This window comes from Podarcis gaigeae (assembly GCF_964106915.1).
Source record: "Podarcis gaigeae genome assembly, chromosome: 1".
In the NCBI taxonomy this organism is placed as follows: Eukaryota; Metazoa; Chordata; class Lepidosauria; order Squamata; family Lacertidae; genus Podarcis; species Podarcis gaigeae.
Window position 1 is genome coordinate 21,452,630 of NC_139678.1, and position 19,279 is coordinate 21,471,908.

The following is a 19,279-nucleotide window of genomic DNA, read 5'->3' on the forward strand; positions in this document are numbered from 1 at the left end:
GTTGGAACAGCTGACTGGATAAGGTAAAATAGAAAAATCTAACTTCTAACAGATTACAGGCAAATTACCTAGGCATGCAAATAGACAGAGATGAATCAGGCTCTTTTCTGATTAGCCCAAGTAGTAAAATTCAGGCTCTGCTGGAGTCAAATGGCATGGAGAATTGTAATCCAGTTGCTACTCCAATGACTCTAGAATATTAAAAGCAAGATGATGAAAAAGAATTTGAGGATATTGACAAATACAGAAGTGTAATTGGAAGTTTGCTTTATTTAGCAAACATATCCAGGCCTAACATATCAAATGCAACTGACATACTTAGCAGAAAAATGTCCAAGCCAACACAACAATATTGGAATGCAATGAAACGTGTTTTAAGATACCTTAAAGGAACCATTTATCATACAGCGATACCTCAGGTTACATATGCTTCAGGTTACATACACTTCAGGTTATAGACTCCGCTAACCCAGATACTACCTAAAACAAAACACTTAGATATACTCTACGCACATGTGAAATATTGCATTTTTAAAGTGTGGCTCAAGCTCAGATATTGTTCCACAGAGCTTATGACTACAGATATTTTTACAAAGCATTTGACTGCTGTAAAATTTCAAATGCTGACTATGGTATTGGGACTTACTGAATAAAAGGAGGGGGGAGAATACCAGGTGTTCACGGCAGAATTTCAAGTCAGGAGGGCTGTTGGAATATTCTAGAAGAAACTTGTATATGGCCTTGAACAAGTTGCTAGGCAACGGAAAATTTCCCCAGGAACAGGTGTCCTTATCAGGGCATGAGATCAACTAAGTTGGGGTCAGTGTAAACAAGTATGTGAGTGAGTCAGCATTAGGTCTCTGGCCGGATGGCTAAAAGGAGGAAAAGATTATGTTTCTTTATTTGTTTTGTTCTTTATTGATGACCAATGTAAAGTTTTGCAAATAATAAAGACTCTGAGCCAAATGGTGTTTATTCCTGTACAGTGGATGCTCGGGCTGCGAATGTGATCAATGCGGGAGACACGTTCACAACCCACAGCGTTTCCAACCCGCAGCGCTGCATCTGCGCACACGCGGGTTGTGATTTGGCGCTTCTGTGCATGCACGGCCGCCGAAACCCAGAAGTAACCTGTTCCGGTACTTCGGGGTTTCAGCAGGTCCGTAACCCGAAAAAACGCAACCTGAAGCATCTGTAACCCGAGGTATGACTGTAATGGGAATTTCACTAAGAGATAGCTGGAATGCTGCTGCTGCTGTAAAGAAGTAGAAGGTGCAGGGAAACTTTTATGTAAAAAGAACTCTGCTGCAGAAATAAATGAAAACCCAAGAGTAGATGCTCACACACCAACAGTGCATACAGATATGAGGCATATGAAGTCACACACACACACACACACACACACACACTACACAGTATGAATTTTAATTAAGGGAAATGTATACAAATGCATCACCAAGTTATTTTGCCCAAATAGTATTTGGGTTAAATACATAGATATTTGTAGTTATATGTACAGCCTTCATCAGAGGTCTGGGTGGGGCACAATACATAAGCTGCAATACAGGAGTACATAAACACACTAATAACCATCAGTACAATAAATCAGTATAAATGTCTGCGCTGTTAAGGGATATATGTGTTGGGAAGCCCAGATTGCAGTAAGTTTCCCCTGATATTATGGATTCAGTCCAGGACAAGCATAGCACACACATATGGAGGTTTTTATGCTCTGGAGCACAAGTAACTCATGGGAAACAAAACACATGTATAAATCTCCTTTTCCCTGCTATTCAACTTAACACTCTCACATTGGTAGGAAAACAAGGAATAAGGCCACTAGGACTCTTCTGCATATATCCATGCACTGTGCCTATGTTCAACTGGAACAAGCTCTATATTTCTGTTTACTTACTCTGGTTTGGAAACTAATATAGGAAGCAGCTTATAAGTTCTCATTAAATTCTAAAAGGTATTAGGAAGGTCATGGTTAAATAAAGCAAGCATATCTTTCCTTCGGATATCTGACACTGATGAAAACTTAGCTTTGCTCCATGATATCAGCAACTAGTGGTTCTGTTTTTGTTTTTTGGGTTTTTTTTGCAAATAATGGCTCAAATGCACAGACACTGTAGCTTGCTAATGGTGATTCAGCAGATTACACAACAGAAAAGTTTTTGGACAACTAGATGCATTTGAGTCATAATGTACATTTCATATCTAGTTTATTTAATTCACATAGCTATGAACAAAGTATTAAACATGATCAAATTCTTTCCTACCAGGTCAATCACTTGTGACTGCAAAATGCAAATGGCAAGAATAGCAAAAGATGGACATTTATTTGTTCCATTCAGTTTGTACCAATGGTGTCAAGCTACAATGCTTCATACTGATTCGTATTATGAATTTTTCCTATACAAAACACTTACTCTGATTCACATCCACTGTAAAACAACACAGAGGCTACAATGATCACCACAAAGGGTCAAGTGGATAAACCAAAAGTGGTGGAAGCTCATCCAGGAACATAAACTAATAGCCAGGTTTAAGAACTAATGTGGATATGAATACTTATGGAAGTCAAACCACAAATGTGTGAAAATGTCTGGCTATATTACAAAGAAAAACTAGAGACTTCAAGAACAGGTGAAGACTTCTTTTGAAGAAACAGCTTTGAAATTAGCACAATGGGCTCCTTCTGTACTTAAAAAAAGAAATCTCTTGTACAAATCAAAAGCATGACTGTGCTCACTGTTTGCCTGCTTTGGTTTTCAGGTCAGAGTAGTGTTTCAATTGAAATGCTGAGCTAAATGGATACTCTGATCCAGAAAGGCTCTGCTTATGTTCTTGTGGCAATGAACAATAAATGAAAGGTAAAACGCAGGGCAAGGGATCCAGAGTGTCCTACTGTCTTCAAAGGAAATGTTTTGCTGAAAGTATGTAGAATATTACTCTCCAATGCTTGATAAGGCCCACAACCACTTTTAAAGCATCTTTCCTCCCGCCACAATTCCTCTTCCTTAGGTTAATCATTCCAATTCTTAACATACTACCGTACCATACTTAACATACTATTTTTCCGTGATGCCCCCGTGTATAAGATGCCCCCTATTTTTGGGGACACAAAATTAAGAAAATGGGGGGAGATTGGCCTGAGTTGTTGAGCTTTTTGGGGGGTGGCCAAAAGTTGTTCAGCTTTTTTTAGGAGGAATTGTCAAAAATCACTCACTCGCCTGGCCTACGCTACCACTTGCACACGTCACAAAGGCCACCTATCGTCTGTCCCCACAACACCAGAAGCCGCCAATCACCCGCCCTAGAGCTGCAGTGACAGCCAGTCAACAACAGCCCTTGTCACAGACACCAATAACATGCCAAATATCCGCTTGACAATTTCCGGCTCGTGACACAAACCAATCCCAACTTCCAAATATGCACTATTCATGTATAAGAAGACACCCAATTTTGGACATAATTTTTTAATAAAAAATGCTCATCTTATACACAGAAAAGTATGGTATATGATATCCATGCCCCGGCTGACACTCTACCGAATTTCTAACCACTGCAGTAGCCCAGGAGTTGAACATATGTTAGACACTTTCACAAAACTGAGAATCACATCATGTGAGTCTCCAGCAAGCACCCAGTTGTGGCAAAGACCCTTTAGCTTACCCTCTCATGTGTATATATTGCTATGAGGCTTTTTTGCTGTTTAAGATTTTTACTAAATCTTAGATAAAGATATTTCATAAAGACCATATTTCATAAAGACACTGCAGTGTCTGCTGTGCCTAATTTCTGAAGGAACCACAAACCTGGCTGAGTGCCAAGACCCCTGGAATCTCACACCAGTTGACAAAGATTGTAGCAGCCTGTAACAATATCAAGAGCTATTATAGAAATTGAATTGGGAGTGCTGGGGTTTACTGTACTTTATGTACAACCTCTTCAATGATACCATGTTCTTTGAATAATCATTGCTACTATCCTCTTTGTTTCACCTATTAGAATTTAAGAACCACATTCTTTAAGACATGATATGTCTAATATTCATTCACCCATTAGCTGAGAAGACTCAGCATATGGCATCAGTGATTAGTCAACATCAACTTCCCTTCCAGGTTTTCAGTTCTCCATCTCCAGAGTGCACTAGTTGCCAAGACAAAAAAGAACTGCAGATACATATCATTGCCTTTGTGGCAGCAACCCAACTGCCAATTTCAGTGCTGATAGCAGAGAGTTATAACATCAGTTTCAACCAGTGTGAATTGTTACTAATCTGTTGTTAGCATTTTGTTATCAAAATTTTAGGAGATTACAATGTTACAAGTTTGACATTGCTTTGGGCATAGTTGCCACTTCTGATTGTGCTTACATTCTCTACACAAAGAGATTAGAAACACCCATAGAAGATATGCATATGAATAATAATAATAATAATACAGGTACAGTCTTATTTCATCTGATAAAGGAAACATTTTAAGCAGAAGAAAAATGTGTTTTCTGTTATATGAAAATATGAATCTGAGATATTGGGTGGGGCACATGTGCTTATGTGAGCAAGCAGAAACGCACGCACGCACGCACACACACACACACACTCGACCATTAGTCCATCTTGCCCAATACTGCATGCTCTATCAGAGGTTCTCCAAAGATGTCCCCCCCCCCCCATTTCTGTGGATAGGAAATTCCCAGGCCTGAACCTGAAAACCAGTAAAAGGTGCCAGGAAAAAAGTTCCAACTAGCATGGAGCAATTGCACAATAATCTCCACCACCCCCCTTGTGCTGCCTACATTAATTCCACTTATCCCCAGTCTGTTATGGCTAGCAGAGATCAATACAGGGGTCAACATAAGTTTTTGAGTTCATGGCAATCTGAGCAGGCATACCTAACACTCAAGAAATTATCGGTCTACAAGCATCTTAGAACATTCTGAGCAATGGAAAGCAGGTGCTAGTCACATTTCACCCATTGTTTACACAATGCCATAATACTCCTGCAAGCACCAAACTGCAATCTACATAAACTGGACAAAGAAGGTGGGGTAGGCTTGCTGTGTTATTTAACCAGGCCACAGGTGCTATAGCAATCTACAATGTCTATTAAGGTCTTAACCCAATTCACTCTTTCCTCAATATCGTTTTACAAAACAGAACTTTTCATACAGTGAGTCTCCCTAGGATAGTTTGAGCCCAGGAAAGAGCGGAGCCCATACTATTCCTCTGACACAGTTCACACTTGGCCCCAGGTAAACAGACTGGCAGGAGGACAGCAGCCATTTAAAATGTGCAGAAATAGCACACCATGCAGCTCTTCTCGTTGTGGGTGTCTGGTGGCATAAATGAGCACCTCCTCATATAAAAACAAACATCACCTTTTTCCTAAACTTAAAAACCCCAAACAGTGTAATCTTTCCTCATAGGGGAGTTGCTAGGTTTATGATACAGTGGTACGTCGGGTTGCATATGCTTCAGGTTACATACACTTCAGGTTACAGACTCCGCTAACCCAGATATATTACCTCGGGTTATGAACTTTGCTTCAGGATGCGGCGCGGCACGAGGCCCCATTAGCTAAAGTGGTGCTTCAGGTTAAGAACAGTTTCAGGTTAAGAACAGACCTCCAGAACGAATTAAGTTCTTAACCTGAGGTACCACTGTACTCTGTAAATGATAGTATGCACTAATGGTGCTGTAGTGAAAACACAAAGCCCAAAAGAAGAATCTCATCATTTCTGTTTGTCTGACTTGGCCCAAGTGAGACACTGAGGGAGGGAGCCTGGGAAGCCCATTTGTCGGACTCACGTGTCTTCTTTCAGAGACACAGGTGAAAAGGTGTTGTTGTTACTATTTTTATATTAATATCACCACTACTATTCGCAAGGCTTTGGGAATTGGGCTTTTTACAAGCTTCTTCTTCTTCTTTATTTTTTACCCGTTATGAACTTCTAATGTTTTATTAAGCTTTGATTGTTGTTGTTTTTTAAGTTGTTCATGTCAATAAAAAAAAAGAAATCTGAAGCCAATCTGGCAACTCTCCACACCTTGCTGGGAAAGTCCACCTCCCACTTCGACAGCTAGAAGACCTTTAGAACAAAAGATCTCACCTTACTTACATTCTCTGTCTCTTTGTCTGGAACCAAAACTAACACACTCTATACACTTAGTTTAATTTGCTGCTGTTCTCATTAAGATATCTAGTTACAAACTGGCCTTTACCTGCCACAAAGCTTGTGTCTGAATTATTTAATGGGCTAATTCTACACAGGTTTCCTACTACTTCTGTTTTAAAGAAGGCAGTCCTTACATTTCAATGGTTTATTTAATTTACCATTAGATAGTCAACATGATTAGCCCACTGTTGTTTAACTATGATTAAATAAAAACAAGAATTGGCTGCATGCTACTGTAGCTATGTATCATAGTAACCTTGTTTACCAAGATCAGCTTGTTCAATCCAAGTTTCTTATTCCTTTGTTTTCTGACGAAAGAACTGCCAGCAAGAATGGAATAATTCAGACAAATGGCTATTTTGAGACATTGCCAAATCAAGTGTATGCCGGTAACCTCTTTCTTTCTTTTTCAGAGTTTATTTCACCAAGTTCAAGCTTTAATTGCTGTTTGCCAACAGAAAACTCCCCCACTCACAATCTTAAAATTAAAGAAATGCTATAAACATAAGGAAATATATCTCCCGTCTAGAAAAGCTTTAGCTACACAGTACTAGAAATAGTGGAAAGCATTTCCTTAATGGCAAGCTGACATGCTGTTTCCTTCTTACTGAAGAAGTAATTGGAAATCACCAACAAGCTTGTGTGGGTGTTCATCCTTCCGCTCATGACTTTGAAGCTAGAAGCCCTTTTCACACATTAAATGGAAGGAAAAGGATGCACCATCCCTCCTTTTGATCTCCATATTCAGGAGAAGGTAAGGATAAAGCCTACAAGTTTACAACTTGCACTTGTGTAGTCTCTCTCTGCATTATCAGGTGTCCTCAAAAAGGAAAGGACCCTAACTGTGCATACAGTTCTAAGTTTTTAGACACTACTTGGACCTTCCACTAAATTAATGTAGGATAAGGTCATGGGCAATAGGTACGATACCTGGAACATACATGCAATCGTAATAAGAAAAGTTCTAAAGAGTCAAACATGCAAAAATAGCACACACTGCAGAACTTCCTGGATTGTACCCCTTTGAACTACAGGTAAGGGAGGGAGATCTCATGTTTTAAATATTCTGAAAGCCAGTACAGTGGTACCTCGGATTACAGACGCTTCAGGTTACAGACGCTTCAGGTTACATACGCTTCAGGTTACAGACTCCGCTAACCCAGAAATAGTACTTTGGGTTAAGAACTTTGCTTCAGGATGAGAACAGAAATCGTGCTCCGGCAGCATGGCAGCATCAGGAGGCCACCTGAGCTAAAGTGGTACCTCAGGTTGAGAACAGTTTCAGGTTAGGAACGGACCTCTAGAACGAATTAAGTTCTTAACCTGAGGTACCATTGTATAGCAAACATAGTGCTGGACTTGGACCAGGAAAGTCAGAATTCAAAACCACACTCAATTGTGACCTTGAATCAGGCACTGGTCCTTAACCTACTTACTTCACAAGGTGGCTGATAATACAATACGGTAATACGATCTACACTAGTGAAGCTTCTAGGCCTTAACTAAAAGCTTCCTGCTTGTAGGGTCTTCTCATTTTATTGCTTCCTGTTCCATGTGAGAATAGCAATTAATACCCCTTGGTTATCTTCAACTCCTGATGAGGCTTTAATGATTTATTCCTTTCATCACTTTTTCTTTCTTTTATAAAGTTTGCTGTAAAATAAAATAAAAAAGAAATGTAATAATTAAAGCCCCCACCCCAATTCATCAATTCCCTCAGCCCCACTGTACAAGAAGCAATAAAAGAGGTAGAACCTACACTGATTAATCTATTAATAAACATTGTGGGGAATTTGCTTGCAGGTAAACATAGGAGGATCTTGGTCATGAGATGCAGCACTACTGGATAATACAATGTAACATTTATTGTTCCATCATGTCCTACAGTTTTTGCCTGCAAAAGTTCCACTGAGGTATAAAATGCTATCATGAATGGAGCTGTCTGCAGATCAATGTGAAAGGCGTATCTAGAGTAGGCTAGGTTTGTGATAATGTACAAAATTTACATACTGCCTGAATGCAAACAGAATCTCTAAGCAGTTTACAACACACACACACATACAAACACACCTGTGGGCACCCTGCCCACCCCCACCATCACCAGTGGAGAAGCAGCAGCTTGAGATCTCCAGGTGGAATGACAGATGGACACAAGAATGAGAAGCTGGCAACTTGTGATGGCCTGGGATTCTGATTCAGAGGATGAACCAGAGGAATCCCAGCCTGCACAGAAGTCCCCGCCTCCAGGGCCGGCTGAACTGGGGCAAGGCCTAGATGCTGAAGAGCCTGCACCTGTGGCAGAGCACCAGGAGCTGGCCCCAGGTGAAACCCTTCTGGCCCCAGAGGTGCTTGAGGACTCAGCGGCGTCAGGTGAGCCTCCTCCAGGGCCCAGTAACCCTTCGGCCTCTCCTGATCTGCAGAGGCTTAGGGCAGAGAGGCGAAGGGAACTGGTTGCTCCCAGGAGGAGTGCTCGCCTTAAGGCCAGAGGAGGCGGGGCTCCTGGGGGCCGAGACCGCCCCCGGCCTTAGAAGAGGATAAAAGCCTAGTCAGCCCGGTCCCAGGTTGCGGGAGCAACGTCGTTGTTGGCTTCGGACCTTCCTGTGTTCCTGACCCCTGCTCGGCCTCCTGTTCCTGACCATCCGGTACTCCTGTTCCCTGCTCGGCCTCCTGTTCCTGATCATCCGGTGTTCCTGTTCCCTGCTCGGTCTCCTGTTCCAGCGTTCCTGTTCCCCGCCCGGCTCTCCGCCTCGGACCTCGCCCCTCTTCGTGTGGACTCTGCTTACGCCCACGGTACCTTACCCCCGGGACCAGCACACAACTATTTACAGTTGGAATCATGCACACTAATCAAGAGCTCTGCGACTCAGAGCCTTTTCAAGTACACATGGGACTCTTTCATGAACATAGTCTGCACATGCAAACCTGACAACTCCGTTAAAGATGGGTCAGCACTTCAAAGAAGGGAATGCTCCAGCTAGGGCAATGCATTTTAATGGTGCACTTTGTGTACCTCAAATTGCTTGGCCTGAGTTGTCCTGCTTATACTGTTACGGGGGAAACTGTGATTCAGGCGTGACGTACAGCAGAGGCAAAAGTATGAATAAATCACTGCTGTGTGTGTCGTATTTCAGATAAATGTGCAATCCACAAAATTGCACGTTTTATGTCACCGTGAGGGAATAATTTTAAGAAACCATTTTATATCCAACAAGCTGATCTAACAGCATGCACAGATTGTGCTATAATTGTACAAACCAACATACAGCAAACTTGCATCTGCTTTTATCAACATCTTACTTTTTCCACATCACCCTTATGTGCAGTAGAATGGTACAAAGATAGAAAGTTTATGTGCACTGCTTTGTCATCTTACAAATATGGGTTGACTAGATCCAAGCAAACTGTAGTAGCTGGTGAAGCTGCCATGTGATTACTTCACAAATGATTATCACAAAATCTGCCTAAAGTGGAATGATCTGTAGTTCATTCAATATGAGTGAGGTTAATGTAAATGAATACTATGATGAAACAACCACACCGTACTTCCCTGCATGCCAAACTTTGCAAAGTTTCACACAATCCAAATTCTTGGGAAGACAATTTGTTCATTTAAATCTTCAACACTGAAAGCATGTATGTTCATGACTCAAATCTTAATTTAAAGTGATGTAAACTGGTGCAACTTCTTTAAGGATTTTCAAAAACATTGGTAAGAAACCTCAGGACCAGGGACTGAATGTGGCCCTTCAGCTCTCAAAAAACTCTTCAGGCCTCTTTCCCAAGCCACACCCCTACTCAGGCCACATACACACACCCTGCTCCATGCTCTCCTCAAATGAAGACGTTCAAGTTACAGAATATTTTGAGCCTATTCCAAACATTAGCTATTTCATGTCTCTGTGTGTGCTTTTATTTATCAAAAAATTAACTGTTGATAACGTCTGCTACCTTCTGACAAAGTCAAAGAGCACCATTCTCTCAGTTCTTCCCAAAATACCACATGACAGGACCATTTTAATGTCTTATTGTCCTCCCATTCTCTGAGTTGCCACTTTTCTGGACCTTAGCTAAATAATGGGATCACTAGTTAAGTTTAGGATCCCCTCCCCACCCACATTATTTCAGCCTTTTGAACTGTCTCCATTGCCCAGGATCAGGTTCTCAGAAGTAACAGCTACACCATATCAAGCTAAGCTGCCATGTTTTCTTTCTTATTAGGTGTTAGCCATAGATCAGAGACAGCTTTCTTACAGCATGAATGAATCACTTAAGGTGACTTTGCTTTCTTGCCACAGCTGATTCATACTCAGCTTTTTAAAAGGTGCTGCACTTATATTAACACAGCAATGAAAAAAGGGGTTATTTACTGAATAGGCCCAGGTCTCATTTAAGCCACTGGAAAGGTTTCATATGTGTAGATCATAAAGGTAAAGGTAAAGGGACCCCTGACCATTAGGTCCAGTTGTGGCCAACTCTGGAGTTGCGGCGCTCATCTTGCTTTATTGGCCGAGGGAGACGGCGTACAGCTTCCGGGTCATGTGGCCAGCATGACTAAGCCGCTTCTGGCAAACCAGAGCAGCGCATGGAAACGCTGTTTACCTTCGCGCCGGAGTGGTACCTATTTATCTACTTGCACTTTTGCTTTCAAACTGCTAGGTTGGCATACACACACTCAAATAATTAATGAAACAAATATCTAGTTTATAATTTTTGGAACTTAATTTTTACACAGTCATGCATATCCTGGAACAGATCCTTGCCTAAGCCATGTTTAAATCAATAAAAAAAATGATTTTTTCAGGTGTATCTGAAGAAGCGTGCATGCACATGAAAGCTTATACCCAGAACAAACTTAGTTGGTCTCTAAGGTGCTACTGGACAATTTTTTAATTTTTTAATTTAATTTATTTTGACTGCGTCAGACCAACACGGCTACCTACCTGAATCTAGAATGATGTTGAAATCAGTGAGACTTAAGTGAGTTACTACCAACATTTTCTTGATTTCAGTGGAACTCTTGGTGTAACTAATTTTCTCTGGATCAGGGCCCCTCACCACTTTCATACACTAAAATTCCAGTATTCTGATCTCAGCCAACAAAATGGTTTCACCTTCTAACTTAACTGTCAGTTTTACTGCATTTTATTGTAATTCACCATTTTCCAAAATTAAGATTGCTGTGTTTTATTTCTTTATGTGTATCTTAATGACACACACAGGGACAGGGCTCAGCTGGTAAAACTTCCAGTAAGAGAATTAACATCCTTCCACAGCTGGAAAAGAAAATCACAGTACAAAAACATCTACAGTGTAACAGTTAAGGATGAGCATTAAGGAATGCCCAAGAGCTGAACTGCACACTTAAAAATATATGAAAAAAGAAAATATAATACTCTTGGTGGATCAGTCCAACGGTATACAAAAACCAAAGGTACTAGCAGAGTTCTGCTTCTCCTATCATTCATTGCTACCCCCCAGCATCTTAAATTTTAGAGATATCAGGAGAATAAGGAAGCATTGCCCTGACCACCATAAAACCTATTAGATTTACATTATATGCAAAAAAATTAATAGTTTGACTAGTAGTAGAGACATGTTAAACAAAATGTTTTTTTTTAAAAAAAAAATAAGCACATCACAAGTGAGGGTGACATTAAAAGGGTACTTAATGTGCTGCTAAAACAGTTTTCCACCTGTGAATCACAAATAAAAGGAGATAAGAATAAACCTATATAAAAACAATATACTCAACATGCAGAATAATTTTCTATTCTTATCTATCCATATATTATTTCCCCTACTTGTTTTTTCTTCTCATGGACCAAAATACAAATATATATACAAAAGCATCCCACACAGAATGATAATGAACTCATTCGCCAAGTGTCAAGCCTCACGTAGCCAAAATGGCACCATTCACACATAGGATGGAGGAAGCACCAGGCTTGGGGAGCCTCAAGACTGAGGATGTAATCTTTAAAAATTAGGGTGAGGAGGCCCTGGGGGTGGGAGAAACATCCAAATTTAGCATGCTCAATGTCCACAAAATACTGAGTGTCTTTTAAGAGTGTGGTTAGAAATTCAGGGCTCAGTGATGCCAGAATGAAGTATCCTGAAAAATCTGGCTGGCTGGCATCCTGAACACGAACACTTTACAATGCAATATTTTGCTGTAGGTCCCATGTGTGCATTTGTGTTCATGTACACATACACATACACACCCCACTACTACTTAAACTGGAAGAAGTAGCAACATCTCACTGCACGCCATAATCTTGAAACAGATACTTAATGAAAACAATAGGAAGGATTTTACTGTTTACAATTATCAGTGGAATTTCAGGACAAGCAACGCTGAGCCAGTGACTCATCCATTGCTTGATATCAGTGCAAAGCTTCCTGATCCAAAAGCTCGGCTGCATCAGTACAAGCAACATTTTCTCTGCTCTTCCTCCCAGAGCTAACTATTTCATCTGAATGCCTGCATGACAGCATAACTAATACTTTCAGTATTGTGTACGTGGCATCCATATGGGTCCTTCACTCTCTCCTCCCCCTTCTCTGGTTCAAGTGTATTTGTTCTGAAGCAATAATTAATTTCTCTTCAGTGCAAGAAGTTACAATTACAACAAACATAAAATATCATGGGTGTTTCAAATGAAAGGCTGTCCCTGACTTATTACAAACTCAAGATCTGGTAGAATCTGCGAGAAGGTGACCCAAGGGACAAAAATATTGACAGCTCGATAGCCAGCATTACAAACTTCCAGAAGTGCTGCAGTGGGTATTTTGCAACACATGTGCTATTTCTGCCATAAATGCATTTCCAAATGCCATGCAAAGGCATATCTATATGTGCTTCTAAATTCAATACATTTGGTTCAGCATCAAGATTGTACATGTTTTTGAATGCCACCTCTTAAAGAGGAACTGCACCCTCTGTCCATTGTCTTACTCTGGGGCAACTAGGCTGGCTATCAGGAATAGTTGGTCCCTGTTTTCCATTTGCGCCCTTCTCCTGGATCCTTTCCCTTGTACGTAAAACTTTTCCAGCTTTGATGAATACTCTGTAATTGCCGTAGAAACCCTGACAGCACTTGTTACACACAACCATTCATGAAAGCTACCTTTGTGAAAGAGTAACGAGGCTTCCCTTGCCAAGATCCCCACCCCCATCCGCTTCCCTCAGGTGATCACATTTTCTCTTCAAACGAAAGCCTCAAAGTGCATGAGGAACAAGATCCTTCCTCACTGAAGGGTTGAGAGAAGAAATTTGGCTTACATATTTGGACCATTTGGTACATGAGATGAATGGCATGATCCTAGGCAATAAAATGTATGACTAGATAAATGCGCACGTTAAGATTCTTCTTCATTTTTACCATGAGTGGCAGCTCTAATGACTCCTCACAAGGATAATGAGCAGCAAACAGTTTCTCCCCCAATCTTTAATAAGAATACATAATACCCATTGGTTATGTTATTCTTTGAAAGTGTAAGGCCTTGGTTTTAAAGGGGAGGGGAGAATGCAATAAAGGAGGCGGAGGAGTATTGAGCATCAAAAAGTAATGTCCTGAGGCTCTCCCAAGTCAGAAGCTAAACCCCAAGAGGCAAGACCTATTAGAGCTTATGTTCTAATTAGGTGGTCTGAGAGGCTAAAGTGGCTTTTCCAAATACATATGGAACAGGATAACAAAGCAAAAGCAGCGGAAGTCAAATTCAAGAACAACAGGAAAATATCATAGTCTGTGTACTTTCCCTTGTAAGAACTTCTGTACTGGGGGGGAAATGATATTTAGACTTACCACATGCTCACATCATTGTAACATGTAACATTAGTAATCATAAGGGTTGAATGCAATTGCATGTTGAACTGCTTTTCAGAGGCGGATAATAAAGCCTAAAATGAAGTACAGCACTTGTATAGCACAGTGACTAAGCAATGAATCAGAAAGTTCCACATTCAAATCTCAGCTCAGTTGCCAATATTATCTCCGTTTCTGTCCCCATTCCTATCCCTAGTATTATGCATGGGGATAATAACACTGATCTACCCCACAGAGGTGATGAAAGCATGACAAGAGTATGTGAGAACATTTTGAGTATATACAGTGGTACCTCGGGTTACAGACACTTCAAGTTACAGACGCTTCAGTTACAGACTCCACTAACCCAGAAATAGTACTTTGGGTTAAGAACTTTGCTGCAGGATGAGAACAGAAATTGTGTGGCAGCGGTGCGGGGGCAGCAGGAGGCCCCATTAGCTTAAGTGGTACCTCATGTTAAGAACAGTTTCAGGTTTAGAATGGACCTCCAGAACAAATTAAGTTCTTAACCAGAGGTACCACTGTATAGCTACTATTATGAACATATTTTGATCGGTTAAAGAAAAAAGGCAAAAAGGATAGCAGTAAGCTATAAGTATGAACTAGGAGAAACTGCAAGGAGTAAGCAGGACAAGCAAAATGCTGGACAAAAATGGGAAAATCAGAAGTCACCTTAACTTGCAAGAAAATTTGGTATGTGTTGATCATGTGCAAATAAACTGCAAAGGCAGGACACACAAGCACAATGCTTTCTTTTGGGGCAAACTAGGGAAAGATTGCCAAATTTTGGCACAAAAAGAATAGGGCAAAAAGTATTCCAATTGAAATATCCCAGGGCAAGTTCATTAACTATCTTTAGGCACCAGGCGAAAACATTTCTCTATAACCAGTTCTTTGGCTAAGTAACATTCAGCGACCTTTTAAATGTGTTTGAGAGAGGGGTATTATTGGTTTGTTTTTGCTTTTGCTTTACTATGTATTTTGCCTTTTTGTGTTGTGAACCGCCCTGTGATCTTCAGGTGAAGGGCGGTATAAATTTAATAAATAAAATGTAAAATAATTAATAATGTCTGCAATGCTCTCAGGAATATATTTTAGAAATAGCTGTCTTTTTATTATTATTACAGATTCGTTTTCATATAAGATTTTTCTCTCTTCCATCCAACCCCCCAATTTGGATATTTCAAATTAATTTTCCTTAACATTTTGGCTGTCAATTTGTACATTTTGTATACCCTGTGTATACCTTTGTGCATTTTGTATACCCTGTGTATGCTTTCTGTGTTGTTTCTAATAAAAGTATTTCCAAGTGCAAGGAGAAGTGGGTGACCATGGGTGTAGCTAGGATTTTTGTTGGGGATGCAGGCTTTTGTTAAGGGGGCAGAACCTAAGATATGCATTGATTTCCACTGATTTAGGGGGGACAGGTGCCTCCCCCTACCCACACCCATGAGGCTGACTGGTGGCTGTGTAAGAACTTCTGATCTCTTGGAGCAATTCTTACTTGGCACAGGTGACCAAGTAAGTGGCTTTGTTAGAGATGGGATCCTGGAATGAACAGGTCATTGAGTATCTCAATGCTATTCCTATTTCTCTGGTACAAAACATGAAATCAGAGTAATATAAAGTTCCATGGTTTGACCATGGTTTGATTATTCCCATGTTGTCTGGGGCACAACTTGTCATATATTTTTTTTAAGGTTACCTTCAACACATTTCCCCCTACAATCCAGATTCAAAAAGCACACTCATTTTTACACATTTCACACAAAAATCTTCAGATTTCAAAATAAAATGGAAACTAGCAAAGTTTGAAGGTCAATTGTCCTAATAAGGCAGGTTTCACTTGCAAGGCAAAGAAAGAAAGAAAGAAAGAAAGAAAGAAAGAAAGAAAGAAAGAAAGAAAGAAAGAAAGAGAGAAAGCTCTGCTATTTGATACAGCACACAGTGGCAGCAACCTGTTCACCCTGGGTCAATTCGCAGATTTGCACACTACAATTAACAAAAACTTTCTACAAAAGTAGTCCTATGTGCTGCAAAAAGGGGACAAGAACTACATGCATACAACAATATGTGGAGCAAGCTTATTTTCTCCTGCTCTGGGGGATAGGACTCAAACCAATGGCCTCAAATTACAAGAAAAGATATTCCAACTAAAAATCAGGAATAACTTTCTTGACAGCAAGAGCTGTTTGACAGTGGAACAGACAACCTCAGGAGGTTGTGGGCTCTCCTTCCTTGGAGGTTTTTAAGCAGAGGTGGGATGGTCATCTGCCATAGATGCTTTAGCTGAGATTTCTGCATTGCAAGGGGTTGGACTAGATGACCCTTGCAGTCCCTTGCAACTCTACAATTCCATGATTCTAGAAAAGATTCTAAAAAGCCTATGTGCAAGACAGAGGCAAGGAGGAAATGTCTGCCCAAAGCTCATCCCTGCACCCTACTACAAGTAGAGCCTGTGTTCTGGGGAACAGTGTGAACCAGCCCATAATGAAATAATGTCCAAAAGTTATGTAATAATGCTAGAGATTCAAGGAGAGAATCATACAGCAAAAAAATAAAGAAAGAACACATATCAGTCAAGCCAACAGCATGCTGGTCATGTTCAGCCAGAAATATGACAATAAATGTCTAACTGGAAGAAAATAGAATTACAAAAAACAACAAGCAAACAAACAAAACTAGTCTATAGGGGGAAAAACACAACCCATTTTGTTGCAGTTGTTACAGAAAAGCCTGTTCTGAAAAGTGTGGTCAATCAGGAAGAAGTATTCTATGTGCCACTGAATGTACAGAAAAAACTAGGAGTTGAGGTTGGCATCACTGGCCGGGGCAAGGGGGGGCGGCGGGAATGCACCAAGGAACAACTAGACTACCCAAACAAGAAAAGCATACTAGTGTTGCAACACTGATGACACTCAACACTATTTATTTCACCATATGTCTCAAAAAGAAAACAATTAAAAGCCAAACCAGAGGAAAGGAACACTCGAAAGAATTTGTGTTCCACCAACACGAGACTACAAATTGACCTTATTCTCATGTCATAAGCCATAAACCATGGCTTACTGTGCACAAGCAAATTGCTCCGGTTTTGCCCCACCCTCTTCCCAGCTCATGCCAGGAAGAAACAAGCCATGACATTTGGCTTAACGTTACAATCAAAACAGGGACCAAGGTTTGTTGGAACAAAACAGGATCAGACGTAACTGTTGTAACACTAAACTAGAGGTCATAGTTTGTTTCTCCCCAGTGTGATCAAAGAGCGGAGAAACAGCTCAACTCAGTGCATTCATAGTAAACCATGAACTAGAGTATACTATGACAGGTGAACTGGGCCACTGTATAGTAAAGGGGGGGTGTCAAGAAGAATACAAAACCAGTTAAGAATCCTCTTAAACTCTTAAGAACTGTTAAATATATCATATCTTAGCAATTATCTAGCTACATCAGCAATTATAAAATCTTATCTTAATGAAACTTTTTTGTTTCAAAAAAATATTTGAGGCCTGCAACCTTCCAATACAATTGCATTATTCTCTTTCTCCATCTTTGACAGCTTGCAACATGTTCTATTCATGTGAGGCCAAAAAGTGGCAGAAACCTGCCTTGCATCATCAGACTGTGCAAACGCTAAGGGTAGGCATAGAATCACCAATGACAGCCACCAGAGTGGCCTCTACTACAGTGATTGGTGAGCAGACATTGGTCCAATCTCTGCTTACCCAGTCAAGACACATAAATATTGGATTGTGTGGAGGTCAGTTTCTTTTGGCTGCCCAAGGAAATGAGATGTGGCTCCCATTTGAAAAATAACAAACTATGGTGCAAGAACATTTTTTCATTATTTACCATATCTTTTTAAACAGCCCCCCCCCCCCAAGTTACTAGCCTCCTAAAAGGTTTGTAGTCTGCTAAGAGAGGTTGGAGCAGCAGCAATGGAGTGTTCCATCCATCCTCTGTCTGTCCATTCACTTTCCTGTATCCAATTCCTTTTCATCTAAGTTGACCAGGCAAGTGATTAAATATGAGGTGGTTTGCAGACTGGAGGAACAATATTCATGAGGTGGAGGTAGTAGCCTTGTACAAAATTATTTTATGTCTCCAAACAATGCAAAGGTCACCCAGAGCTATGGAACCCAATATCTGCATGAACAGTATACTATTGATAACACTGAAAAAGGTAAATGGTGAATTCAAGCAAGTACTTCCAAATCACATGTGAGTTAGATAATTAAAAAACAAAAACAAAAAACAGAGCAAGATGATGGCTATTGCCAGATAGGAAGTATTATCAGAAGCTTAAGTGGCAAATAAAAATGCTGGCTTAAAAAGTGACAAATAGATTATATTAGCAGAGCACATTTTAAAGACCGAGACAAACATGGCTCTGGAACACTCTAAAAATAACTGATCAAACTGAAAGGAAGCTTACAGCTGGCACTTCAATTAGTGAGCATTGTATAAAAATGCAAGTTTAAATGAAAATCTTTCAGAACAGCACCTCCTTCAAAGATGATATCTACATGAAAGTCAAAGGAAGCCCATGTTTCGGACAGTTAATGTTCAAGGCAGTTAAACATCTTTTAAGTAAGCATTTCAAGCAGACTGGGTGGGGAAGGGTACCAGATATGATTGTGTCAATGTTATCTGCATCTCTGCATTTCTCAGGTGCTACACAACAGTTGTTTTAAAACAACTTTAAAACATTAAGTTGTACTATGGAGTTAGTCAATGTGAAATCTTATTAATACCACCACACAATTTGGTGACCCTCAAAAAGAAAAACAATAGCAGTCCAACTCATCAGAGGGAAGGACCATAGTAGAAAGAAGCCAACTTAATAGAAAGTAGCTAAGCATCTGTGCATGCCCATCGTTTCCTCATGCTACTACGTGCATGAAGGGCCTTATACAAATTTAATAAATAAAATGCTATCATCACACATTTTAAACTTTCTTCCATGGTGTTATTCCAAACCAATTTTTTTTAAAAAAAAAACCTTAAAAAACCCCCATGAAGCATGGAGATGGAAACATTTAGATAAAAAGTAACATTAAAAAACCCTCTACAACATTATCTGAAGAAATACCTGAGTAGATATACAGCCCTTTCAATATCATTGAGTTCTTCATCAACTGTCAATCTCTCTATTTCTTCTGGTGTCTGTCAAGTGTGAAACACAAATTAACATAATTAACATCTCAAGTCCATGCTTGAATCTGTTAACAACTACTTCCACCCCAAGTTTACAGTATATAAATATACTT

At 40.2% G+C, this 19,279-nt stretch overlaps 1 protein-coding gene and 1 long non-coding RNA gene across 3 annotated transcripts in view; one reads left to right on the top strand and one right to left on the bottom strand.

The window, feature by feature from the left end:
• The window catches only part of PPP4R4 (protein phosphatase 4 regulatory subunit 4), a 79,881-nt gene that overhangs the window by 57,447 nt on the left and 3,155 nt on the right, over positions 1–19,279 (bottom strand). For both annotated transcript variants that reach the window (XM_083732758.1, XM_083732759.1), the window contains exon 2: positions 19,102–19,175. In XM_083732758.1, the coding sequence (XP_083588884.1) occupies positions 19,102–19,175 (74 nt within the window). The remainder of the gene's footprint in view (positions 1–19,101; positions 19,176–19,279) is intronic.
• LOC310845116 overlaps positions 5,381–19,279 on the top strand; it is a 579,409-nt gene continuing 565,510 nt past the window's right edge. Inside the window, exon 1 of the long non-coding RNA XR_014564471.1 lies at positions 5,381–5,469. This is a non-coding gene — a long non-coding RNA (uncharacterized lncRNA). The remainder of the gene's footprint in view (positions 5,470–19,279) is intronic.